Source organism: Haliotis cracherodii, unplaced genomic scaffold (assembly GCF_022045235.1).
Source record: "Haliotis cracherodii isolate W230 unplaced genomic scaffold, xgHalCrac1.p SCAF_10, whole genome shotgun sequence".
Taxonomy (NCBI): domain Eukaryota; kingdom Metazoa; phylum Mollusca; class Gastropoda; order Lepetellida; family Haliotidae; genus Haliotis; species Haliotis cracherodii.
The window spans coordinates 54,407,710-54,421,015 of record NW_027266265.1 but is presented as its reverse complement, the minus strand read 5'-3'; the positions used below and the strand labels follow the sequence as shown (position 1 = coordinate 54,421,015).

Sequence of the window (13,306 nt, the reverse complement as noted above, 5' to 3'; positions counted from 1 at the left end):
ACCACAATAACATGTACCAGCAAACCAGGTCGCCCCCTTGTCGGTCAGGTTGACATGTAGGGATACAAATTGCCACTGCCTTCAGGATGTATTTGTGAAATTTGCATCCACTTAACTTTTGACCCTCTGCTGGCGCCTCCTTTTGATCAAAGCTGACATCTGTTATTCTAAATCTACCATCTCTACTGCAATCATGAAGATGATCACGACTATCACTGTCGTGAAACGGTTGTTATTGCACATCAAACGAATACTACTGCATATCATGTGATCACTTTGGATCATCACATCTTTTGCTAATCATACTTTTTGCTGATGATCTAAACAAACCTTAATAATGCCTAATGAAGGCAATCAAAAACACATGTTGTTGTTTTTTTGTCACAAACGACCTCATTGACGGTTTAGCGTTTTTTTAGTCACAAACGACATCATTGACGATTTAGCATCAGCGGACGAGTAGGTGCTTCAGAACGATATGAGTGTTCTTCTGTGTGTTATGCATGGCTAAATGTCTGACAATGGTCCTCAATATGACATTATCAAGGCTACCATCACGTCTGTTTATTTAGCAAACTACAATATTGTATTTTACGGTTGCCAGTTTTGTACAGAAAACTAAAATGCAAATTGAATTCCGGTAGTTCTCCCGGCGCATAATGTTATCATTGTAGCGTGTTGACACTGTGATGTGACTATGCATTTCATGTGGAAATATCTGCATTGTCAGCAGTCCCAGGGGCCCGCAGCAGTCATCAGAGGGATGGAGAGACAACCTTGGTTAAGTGCACATTCACTTTCCACATCATTTCTATATTGAAACGTACCCGCCCGAAACACCCGCTGTTGTTGACCTTGTGTGCCTATCTGTGAGCATCGGAGGCGGCCATGAATATAGATATGATAGCAATAAACAGTTATTAATCATGATCACTGGATGCAGGTAATTGCGTTGTCAAGTCGCCTACCAGGGGATAGGCTATGGATATTTCACAGCACTGGCAATAATGGTTCATATAATATGCTGTATATTAATTCAGCAGTTACGTGATGTCGCATTTGTTTAAATACCTAATGCGTGCTTTCCCTTTTGCGAACACCTGGTGTCATCACTGATTTTTCCTGATCCATACATATACTTTTTACTGCTGTTACTTTCACGCCCCATGGAATCTGTCGTAAAATTGGGACTGGCTATTCTCTGGCCTTGACGTTTTATATTTATTTGTGTGATTCTAGGACTGTCAGATAATATTCTAAGTGAAACACTTTTTCTCACAAGTATGAAGTAAAGAATTGTTTGACACTATATACTTAATGAGAGGGTTTGGTAGTTTGTTTGGGCACTTCAATTACCGAAACAAAGTCTGCCTATTTTGTTCCGTATCCCATGTGTCTGTTAGTACTCCATGTGAAAATATGGAATTCCGCCAGGAGACGATGAATTAGCGAGCCCAACGCCGCCCAAGACATTAGTTCAGTTTTATCACGCGAGTTCAGTGTTTGAGGAAATCCGCTTTTGTGGCATCCACGAACACGGGTATGTATGGCAGACAAAGGGCCCTAATCGGACTATAACGAACTGCTTATAACGAACTACGGTTATAACGAATTTAAATTAGTGGTCCCTTTGAGTTCGTTATAACCGTAGTTTACTGTACTTCCTTTTGCCCGGCAGTTTATATTGACTAAGTAGGTTATTTAAGCTATAAACCAACGGGCACGTCAGATGACGATGGAGGAATTATATTGGCGTGTTATGCAATTACGACTGCGAATCTAGCATATTAGCCTCCATCCTTGCTCAGATCACAGTCAGTCCAACAAATATAGCCGAGGCCATCATCTTGAAACAACACCTGCCTTCAATCAGAAGAAACTTTATTGGAGGAGTTGGGTTGATTTTATGATGCAAATAACAGCTGCACCCACCATATTTATAATGAGGTGGAATGAGCTGTCAGCTGGGGGATAAAGACACCCAACACAGACAAAGGAAAGGATGATTTTATGAGGGGGATAAATCATCCATCATCCTGAATCTATTATGCAGATGATGACTGACTTTGAAAGTAGACTACACACCCATAGTTGATGTATTTAGTATATACAACTCAAAAGAAGTTAAAGAACACCCGATTTCTCTCATGTGACTGTGAACAGTTGAACTGTAATCATAAGAAATAAATCAGATGTTCTTTAACTTCTTTTTAAGTGGTATATAAGTACATCAAAGGTGGGTATAGTCTACTTTTCCAACGTCAATTAAAGAACACCTGATTTTTTCACGTGACAACAGATCAACTATAATCATAGAAAAAATCGGTGTTCTTTAACTTCTTTTGAGTAGTATTCATCACATTCATATATACGGCTCTATATTAGACAGCTGCATTCCTTTATTCCACGACAAGCATTGCTATATGATATTTGTATGACGATGTTATGTAAGGAGTACGACGTATTTCACTACCCCTAACAATCGTTGAGTAGTATAGTTGAATGTATGTATGTTTCTGCTTCATACACATCGTAGAATGTTGTTGACAGGGAAATATGTGAGGATTCTCTAGGGTGAATCAGTGATTGAGAAGGGTCTGACGCGGCATTCAACAGTAGTTGTATTGTATGACGGCGTTTCAGCATGAAGCAAAGCCCAAAGGTGCACAGGTCGTAGACGTTTGCCACTTGAAACCCCCGAGCATTGCTTTGATGCAGACCAACGATCGGGGATCTTGTGTACTGTGAACTGTTGAAGACGTTCAACAATACTCACATGTATTCAAGACATGCGTCTATCCCAGGGCTGTCACCACGATCTGACGATTTGACAATTCACAACATTGACTTTGTTGATGTTCAAGTAATCAATGCCTGCTAGAATGACTTCATTAAAAATACAGAAAGGACGAGTTCTAGATTCATGTGTGAGAGAAGAGAGCACATCAATACATGAGATTAAACAAGGTAGAGAGTGCAATAATACAAGAGTACAATAATACAAGAGTACAATGACAGAAGAGAGTACAATGATACAAGAGGGTACAACAATACATGAAGACATATATAGAGAGGACATTCTTCTACGCTTAGCATGAGGGCACACATGGTCAGGTGCTTGAGTGTTGCGGCGTTGTGTCATGTCATTATGGACATCTTAATGGGACCAGTTATTGATAATTCTCTTTCGGATATCGACGTAAAATGTTTCAGTGTAAGTGCACCTAACGGAGACCACTTACTGCAGATTCCGAATAAGTCCCAACTCACTCCAAGTGTTAAACTGATTAACCATATTTCATATCTTTTACCAATGTCGATATCCATTTTTAGATTTTCCTTCCTAAGGCTTTTTGCGATGCTGTTGTAATATTCACGTAAACACACCCTACCGTAAACAACCCATTGGTGTCTTACTTAAGAAATAAACGACGAGTGGAGGTTTATCTTACAATAAAATTATATTGTTTTATTGTCCGATAAACAATTTATGTCTTATATGAGATATCAATATCATGTACAGCCTCTTTAAGGATGTTGATAAAATGTACAAGCTTTTAAAATATTTACCAAATTTTAATCAATTTATGATGACTCCTTGAATAGAATCCGACATCGGAAATGTCCATTTTACGAACAGGGGGGTTAGGTATTTCCAACATATTCTCACAATCCTCAAGTCGATCATCTGTTCCTTTTCACCTATTACCGATTGTCATATCTCTCCCACTTTTGAATGCGATCGTTTGGTCACCGCGTTTATCTGCGTAGCCCATCTACATCTATGAGAACAACTTTCTAGACAGTACCCTCTCAAAAATAACGTCCTTCAATATATGACACCATCAAGTTCCGAGGGCATAGTCGAATCTCCAGAAATGACGTCGTGATAGAACAATATTTTATCGTGAAACAAACCCGCTTTGTTCTTCATTGTTCTTTCCGATTTACCTTATATGGATATCTTATATTTCCCTCTGTCCCGCTGTACTGTAATCAACAATTCATATTATTCACACAATAGAGGCACAGCCTCCAATACGTGCCACATACATTACCACGACTGGGTAATTACCCTAAGGATATACTCCTCCATCAAATATAGCAACAAAATAACATCTCTTAGTATTGATTTCTATATATATAAACTGACAATCAGATTATAAACAAGCAATCGACCGACTACCGTTGTAGTATTAATATACGTTGGCGAATAGCTCCATGACGCATCTATGAGAACGTCCCGCAATGGCAAGGGGATGGTATGCGCCGGTTTCCGTGGTAATAAGGCTGTGCAGACAGAAGTAACCGATGTATCATACGTCCTGTTTCATAGCACAGTAAACAGTTTCTTGTATATGAAGCGACATCAGACGAAAGGGTGTTTCTAAAAATTGCTCTAAAAAATTCTGCTAAATTGGTTTTCTTTTTTGGGCCATGCTTTGACGTTTATCCGTGTCTCCCTCGGTGTTAGCTCATTTCAGTTTTGGAGAGTTATTGATCAACGAAGCCTGTCTCTTGCTCACTGCAGTTTCACAATAATGGACATATATATGTGTTTCTTGTTCTTCTGCTGATGTCTTTCGTTGGTGTAAGGTGACAGGTCGTTTAAAGAAATGATGTTAAGTCAAGCGTCATTTCAAATAAACTCTCAAACATAATTACTCTCCGTTTCATTTATGCCAACAATCCTATAGGCGGGTCAAAAGAGGGTTGTAAATACGTTGGTTTGATGGGAATAAATGCAGAGACCATGCTCCCCTTGCTTCTACCTCGTGTTTCAAATTTCAAAAGCCTTCGCTTTGCAATCAGCCACCATTCTATCCTAAAGAGCCCCCGTCAATGAGGCGGACTCAGGGGTAGAACCGACTAGGTTCAGCGCCTCCAAGGACGTTTTAATCATATTTATTTTGCTCAGAGGTTTACATCTCTCTGCTGACACGATCTCACAAACCTCCACCACTAACTGCTTTAGCGTCAGTTTAGTCTTCAAAACACAGACGAGGGTGCACATGTACATATCCTAATACAGCTAATCATTGAAAATATTGTTATTGACCTGGTTACGCCTTCGCTGCTGGTCTCTGGCAAATAAGAGAAATCAGGGCTGCTCCAAGATGTCCACTGACGCATCACCAAGACTGTCGCTACCTGTCGTAAAGTGTTTTGAGCTGCCGAGTAGACGTACGTATTGTTGTATATGTTGAAGACGAAGCATGAGACGTGGTCGATGTAGACTTTAGTACCGGATATTTACATGTGAATTCGACGTTACTATCGCCTGTCTGCTGGCGAGCCATAGACCGTCCATCTCTGATTGTCGACATGTTCTCTGTGAAAGGGGTTTTTGTTGGAGCTCTTCGAGATGGCTACGTGGTCTTTAGAGTTAGCGAATGGAGTTTAGGCGGTATTTAGGAGGTATTTAACATGTATTTTACAACTCAGGTTAGGAGATTCTGTATTTCCATCATACTATTTGATCTTGTTATGAATTGTAAAAACGGATTACAAATCGTGAGATTCAGCGATTCAGAAGCAATTGGATAGTGATGAGCTGTATTAGGTATCTTTTGATCATGTTTTACTTGACGTAAGTTCATAATTATTTAACCGTTTGTACTTATCTTGATAAAATTTGTGTTAATCCTTGTATAATCGTTGTTCTGTGGGCTGTTGCTGGGCGAAATGTTACTATTAATGAGAATTCAGTTTTATGATGTTATGCTTTTGTAATATTATGACAAATACATGTAGATTTTAAGGTCCCGTTTTAAGGTCCCGTTTTAAGGTCCCATTTTGTTGATGAATATGTACATCAATTATAGTTCTCATGTTGTGGGATTATGCCTTAGCAACACTTGCGCATAATATTCATGCAGAGAATGGGCACCCGGTAGGAAGTGATGGCAATGTATATTGAAAACCGTAGCACGCCGAACAGTTTAGTTAATTAGTATTCTCCCTGGAGATGAGAATCCACATTGATCTGGTGACCATGGTAATAATATGCAAATTAGTATGGAATCTTTTAAAGTGGCTTTTATCATGAGTATCATATCATTATTATCGTTATTAAAAAAGAATGAAACTATTTTTTTCTTAAGGAAGAGAATATATGGATGTCAACTTCTTTATTATGAGAAACACAACGTTTCGGAGTATATGCTTACTCTTTCTTCAGGTGAATGAATATTTTTCTTCTTTTGTAGCTGACCCCGCCGGATTAAATATGATGTCCAACAGCAATGTGGGGGAACAGCTGTATATCGGGGACTATATCGCCCTGTATTCCATGGAGACAGAAGGATATATCTACAGTCTTCAGTCCAGGTGAGTCTTTGTGGCAGTATATCGAGGCCAAACAATGTGGTACATGGATACAAAGGAATATTTCCAACATTACAGGTGAGTATGTGTGGGTGTGGAGCGAGTCAGCCCCTAATCTGTGGATACGTGGGGATATACTACCTGCGATGTACAGTCTAGGTGAGTGTATTGGTGTTATATTAGACCTTGTCGTGGGACACTCTATGGATACAAATAGCTGGATGCAGTGTACGACCAGGTGAGTGGACATGGCGCTATATCGAATACTTTATTTCCATGTCGAATATGGTGAAGGTACTTTTAATGATTTATTGTTTATGGCCTTACATATGGTCTATCTACCTAAGTACTCAGTGTAGAGTGAATTTGAGTGTATATAGGGTATAGTTTCCTATGTACTCCTTGTAAAGTGGATTTTAGTGTTTATGTCGGTATATAGGGTATAGTTTCTTATGTACTCCTTGTAAAGTGGATTTTAGTGTTTATGTCGGTATATTGAGTATAGTTTCTTATGTACTCCTTGTAAAGTGGATTTGAGTGTTTATGTCGGTATATAGGGTATAGTTTCTTATGTACTCCTTGTAAAGTTGATTTAAGTGTTTAAGTCGGTATATAGGGCATAGTTTCTTATGTACTCTTTGTAAAGTGGATTTGAGTGTATATGTCGGTACATAGGGTGTAGTTTCTTATGTACTCCCTTTTGAGTGGATTTGAGTGTTTATGTCGGAATATAGGGTATAGTTTCTTATGTACTCCTTGTAAAGTTCCTTGAGTGTTGTTGGCGGTATATAGGGTATATTTTTCGTTGTACTCTATAGATTATATACTAAACGAATATAACTGCATTGATTGTGTATGTCGTTACATATGATTAATATTCATATGCCCGTTTGTATTTGGCCCGTCTTGCCCTGTACTCAACAGATGCTGAAATTATAAAATGGCCGTGATTGTTAATGGCGGCGTATTCGGTTTGTATAGCCAGGATACGTTTGGATATACGTAGTCTGTTGTATGTGGAGGATGGCATTTATGTCTATATGTTGCATTGTACCCTGTGATGATTGTATGCCATGTTTTATGGCATTATATAACAACATCCAAATTTTCTCTCTGGAGTCGGATTGGTTGAATTCTTAAACAAAGGTGAGTAATGACCAACTACCAAGGATCGTTTTGTGGTTTCTTGATACAGGTATATTGAATGCATTTGATTTTTTATGTTCATACCATTCGGAATGGATATTGATTACCCGGATCTACATACCGACAATGGGTATGATCTGGACTAAAATTATGAGATACATACATATATGCATATCAGGTGTACACATGTGTACAGTAGATGTACACACGGGTGTACAGATATGCAAGCAGGGACATGTTGGTGTGGGCAGTATACCATTGTGTTGTAACTCATTCAGATAAAGAGTATTGTGGTGCATTCTCACCAAATGAAGGAAACTTCAATATTCTTTGAATATTCGGTGATGTGGCTATATTTATTTGTCTCGGAATGTGTTACAAACACCACACACTGGTTTAGTGTATGCAGTAACAGAGCGGCACTTAACATGCAATAATTACACACTGCCATTGTTTTGCATTTGAATGGAATGAAGTTGACTGTATGTTCCAATGGGGAGAACTTGATTGCCTCGATGGTAAGATGTGCCCCGAAATGTTGGTAGCAATCATCTTATAATTAGAACATGTTGTGTATCACGTGAACTGGAAACTCATTAGACCATGTGACACACAGGGTCAATCCCCAGTCCCATGTGTCAATACTTACAGTATTGTCATTGTCGCTTGTCGTTGGTGGGTAGTCCATTCAATCAGAATGGCATTACCGGAAGAGCGATATTCCCATAGCAACACTTTTGTCATTCCTGGAGTCGGGCTTCTGAGACAATCAGTGCCACATATAGACGTCCCTTCTTGCACTACAGGGGCGGAAGGGTGACATAGTGGTTAAGGTGTTTGTTCGTCACGCTGATCAACGGGGTTCGATTCCTCTCACGTCTACGATTTGTGAAGCTCATTTCTGCCCCCGCCGTGATACTGCTGGAGTATAGTCAAAAGTGGCGCAAATCACAACTCACTTACCTAAGGCGCCTTAAGCCAGGGTCCTCCTATCATGGGTTCAAATCCCAGATTCGCCAGATTATGACCCTTGGTATGTCAATGCATTGACCAAAGAGGTAATATATACGATTAAAGTCATCTTTGACTTTCATCTTATATTAAGCTGATCAGCTCTGATTTATTTGACAAAAACTTACTCACTTAGGCACTGTATCATTTCATAATTGATACGCTGTAACAACATGTAACTTCGTGAATAATGTTCCTGTGTTACTATTCGTCGAACGATTGGGTAGTCCAGTGGTTAAAGGGTTCGCTCATGACACCGAAGATCTCGGTTCGAATATGCCTATGGTTCAATGTAGGAAGTTTGCTCTCCTGTCCACCGTCGTTATGGCTGTTGCTAAAGCGATGTCTTTGCTTCCCAAAGAAAGAATATTTGCCGCATTTAGAAAATACATACGTAAATCACCAAGACATGTTCACACAAGTTATGTACAAACTATTAAGTCAGTAGGCATATTTATCAAACACATGTTTTCTAAGATTTCAAAGAGTTGTTAATTTAGAAAATGCCCTGACAGTCACGTGACTACCAACTTTATTTTGTTCATTGAGTATTACCAGGGCGTATATATTGCTGCTAAATCTCCCCTTGTATTTCAATACTGCTTGACGTGTTATTGGTATCTCCTAAACATTGCATTCAAATACTCCAGCACCGCTGACCTAGAGTCCACACCGTTACTGGGACATACTACGAACTGTAGGGACTAAAGCAGAGAACATTCTGACTGCAGGGATGTTAATTATATGGTGTTAAGTACGAGGTATTAAGGCTTAAGCCGGTACTACTGGACTCAACTCCCGAGAGATGTCAATGTTGACGTGACATTGCATTATGGGAGTTGAGCATGACGTCAGTTCCTACTTTAACACGGGTTCAAACTTATCTGTCAGGTCAAATTTATTTCAACTGATAATTGCCTCCAGGCAAAATACAGTGTGATGGGGTCAATGGGTTTGTAGGACTTTTGCATTTTTATCAACCTGAACTCTAAAACAACTCCAGGAATGATCTCAGACAAGATGACAAAATTACAAACTGAATACTTGTAAAATACCGCTAAATAAAAAAAACTGATTTAAGTTCTCTGACCTCTGTTCATAGTGACATTTGAAAACTCACAAATTATTTTTCAGGTGGTATTTCAGAAGTTGTTCACTATCATTATTCTAGATTGGCACAGTGCCACCGTATCTCCGATATTCGCCAACTGTCCCAAATACGTCAACAATTTCTGGGAGTTATACCCGATAATTAAAAAAATCAAGGATCGTGGCATGATTTCATATTCGTTATATTGACAAGCAATCAAATAATTCCATTCATCACCAAATCAATACCGACTGTAAGCTCGGGGTGGTTCTACTCTCAGAGAGTTATGAGGAAGTAGTTGCCATGTTCTTGAACTGCTGTGGAAATATATGAATGCTGATGATGAATGCAGCTGATCAAGGAGGGAATTATCCGGGTGTGTTAGAACGCCCAATGGACACTATAGCTTGTACATGCACTACTGTTATTATACAGCGACTGTATCAATGCACCGTTGAGTGGAGAATTGAGAACGGTGATCGTGTTGGAGTGACATACTTTTAGTGCTTAAATACACAGAGGCAAAAGTATCTAGATCTGTAATGTATATAGGTATCTCTATATAGATTTATTGATAACTGGTCATTGATTGTTCTTGTGATGATATGGACTGTATGGCTCTACAGATTGACGTTTTAACAGTTTACACAGCTAATCACTTGTCATGACAGCCATGCTAGTTTAATGCCGTTTGACGGTGAATTGGGTCAGAACGAAGCCACACCGTAAAATGTGCTGTCCTCTTCTTCAGAACATCAACCGTCGCGGCTGTATTTGAATTTGAAATTCTAAAATATTTTAATTGATAACTTTTAAAATCTTTAGAAGGTCATGTGGGCCATCTTCGGTTCAAATAAACACGAGTTCTCTTTAATTTTTTTAATCAAACTGGAATGGGTTCTGATTAACGAGTTTCTAAACATCAGAACGTCAAAGAAGAACATTATCAGAACAGTCTCTTTAACCTTTGATGGTTTCCTATCTCAATAATTCACCGTGGTGGGTTTCGTTTCGCTATATATTCATAGAATATATTTGTATCATATTCCCAATATATATTTAGACAGCCTTGTTGTTCCGTTAGAGTTTTGCAGCTATGCTAGCCCTGTTCCTCGGTATGTTCACGGATTTAAACTGTAGTTTTTTAAACATTATTTTGAAGAATACCTGATGGTTGAATGATATATGGACATGCAAAGAAAAACGGATTGACTAATTACGTTCCTAAGCCCATCGGTGATTTAAAAGGCTTCTGGTTAAAATATATATAGCTGCATTCAATACAACCTGGGATTGATCCTAAGCCACCGTGATATTGCAGAAACAAGTTACCCCGAACTCTCTCACGCCCGAAGACCAGTTAGTGTTCCACATGAAAAGACCAAAATAATTTCCGAAAGTCTATTTCTTTACAGACAGTAATGACCATCTATAAATACAATATGCACTCAGCCGAAAGACCAGAGTTTCGTCCAAAGACCAATAACGAGATCGGCAGGAATCAAATTCTGTGTATTGAAGACCCATGGATCTTCCGGATCTAACAATTGAAGACCACTCAGTCAGAACCATATTGTTCCTGATTTCCCTGGGGGAGATGGGACCAGCGAGTGTTGATACAGTTGTCATACTGTGTTTCACTGTGATCGTTCCCTGTGACCGTGTTGATTACTCTGTCTTGCTATGGATGTATTTCATAACGTCTCGTGATTTCGCCTTGCTATAGATATAGCATTGTTTCATAACGTCTAGTGATATTGTCTTGCCATCGATGTATCATCGTTTCATAACATCTAGTGTGGTTGTCTTTCTATGGATGTACCATCATACATCTCGTAACGTCTAGTGGTATTGTCTTGCTAAAGATATGGCATTGTTGTTTCATAACGTCTAGTTCATTGTCTTGCTAAGGATATAGCATTGTTTCATAACGTTTAGAGGTATTACCTTGCTAAGGATATATAATCGTTTCATTATGTTCAGTGGCATTGTCTTGCTGAGGATGTATCATTGTTTCAAATCGTCTAGTGATATCACCTTGTTTTGGATGTATCCTGGTTTCATAACGTCCAGTAGTATTACCTGGCTTAGGATATATCATGGTTTCATAACGTCTAGTGGTGTAGGTGGTATAGGTTAAGAAGACCATTCCTTAGTGAAACTATGGGAGCCTGTTTGTATGCACAGTAGTCCTCTGTATCATCCGAGGTTCAGAGTTTCACGAAGAATTGAATATGGAGTGATATGAGTATCTTTATGAGTTGTTTGGTTGTGTGTAGACACTCACAAATGTGATTGTCCAAATACAGGGTATCTCGTTTAACGGAGTCCGAAATAATGTTGTTGTTTCATTGTATTCTCGGGGGCACGGGTTGCCCAGTCGTCTAAGGCGCCGTGATTCACTGTGCAGAATTGCATCCCTTGGGCACGCCAGAAACCTATGATTGTGGGTTCGAATCCTAGTTCGCCCCGATTATGTTTCTAGGCTTGTCAGCACCATACCCGTGCTCGTGGGTTTCACCAAAGTGGTAAACGTCTGAGACCTGCATCACTTCGGGCTTTCCTCCCACATTAAGCTGGCACGCCGTGATATAAATGGAATAATGTTAAAAGCGGCGTTAAACCCAACTCACTCATTGTATTCCCTGTCCATGACAAAAGGAAAGCTAGTTATACGAATGAATACATTAACGTGGTATAGAGAGCTATGAATCTAAGTGTTTTTACACCGCTCTTGTTAACCAACGAAGAAGCCAACGCTTTACCCACTGGGCTACACCACGCCTCCCTTAATTAGACTACGCTGAAGTATGTGGGTCTTGAAAATAACTTTGGGAACAATAGATGGTATGATGAATAGGCTTCTTGCCTGAGAGACGTGGTATCGATGTTTGTTGAATTCCTTTCCGTATATATGTAGTTTTATTACAATGCCTCTCATGCACGTTGAATGCTTCATGTTATCCAACGCATGTGGCTTTGAATTGTTGTCCTTGGCTGTTTCAAGACAACACGAATCAGCTAAATTGTAGTTCCCGATAGTGACAGCATATTGCAGATGTTTCAGTTTTCGTGTGCAAGCCACTTGTAATGTTGTTACTAGATACACAGCACAACACATCCACATCGCTTGGAATGAAGTGGTCTTGTTTCTAGGATGATTCTCTTGGCGCCAAAGCAAGTCCGTTTAATTTTCATTGGCGTTTTATGAACAGCATGGAAGTTCCTACCCCGTAATGGCACTGTTAAGCACAGATTTTTATTTCTAGCAGACACTGTAAACTGCATCAACGGCTCACTGGATATCAGACAGTTACTCAGCTGGCGAACCAATTCAAGCGTGACTTATGCAACTGCAGAACAGACACATTACACGCCCTACGGCACACCCATTGCTCAAGGTGGTAGATGGGCGACCTGGGCTGACAGCAGCAAGTGTAACGTTAAACTGCCCAACATTATGTAACGCCATTTACGTTATCAGTATACACGGAAATATTACAGGTCCTTAATATCTCGCCACACTGCACATTTACCAGTTGAAGCCTCTATCCGATACGCTGACTCGAGTTCAGCCAGTTCAAAAGTTGTTGGAAGTTGTGACATGGGATTAAATATTTGCAATACACGATAGTGATGTTTATTTGATTAACGACACTTCTGATGCCACTGAATGTTTCTGTATGGAGCTGTATGTTTCTGTATGGAGTTGTATGGAGCTGTATCTTCTTG

General features: G+C 39.5%; 1 protein-coding gene across 6 annotated transcripts in view; it reads left to right on the top strand.

Moving 5' to 3' along the window:
- LOC139454534 (inositol 1,4,5-trisphosphate-gated calcium channel ITPR3-like) overlaps window positions 1–13,306 on the top strand; it is a 202,863-nt gene that overhangs the window by 35,922 nt on the left and 153,635 nt on the right. For all 6 annotated transcript variants that reach the window (XM_071236311.1, XM_071236310.1, XM_071236308.1 and 3 more), the window contains exon 2: window positions 6,210–6,330. In XM_071236311.1, coding sequence (XP_071092412.1) covers window positions 6,210–6,330 — 121 coding nt within the window. The remainder of the gene's footprint in view (window positions 1–6,209; window positions 6,331–13,306) is intronic.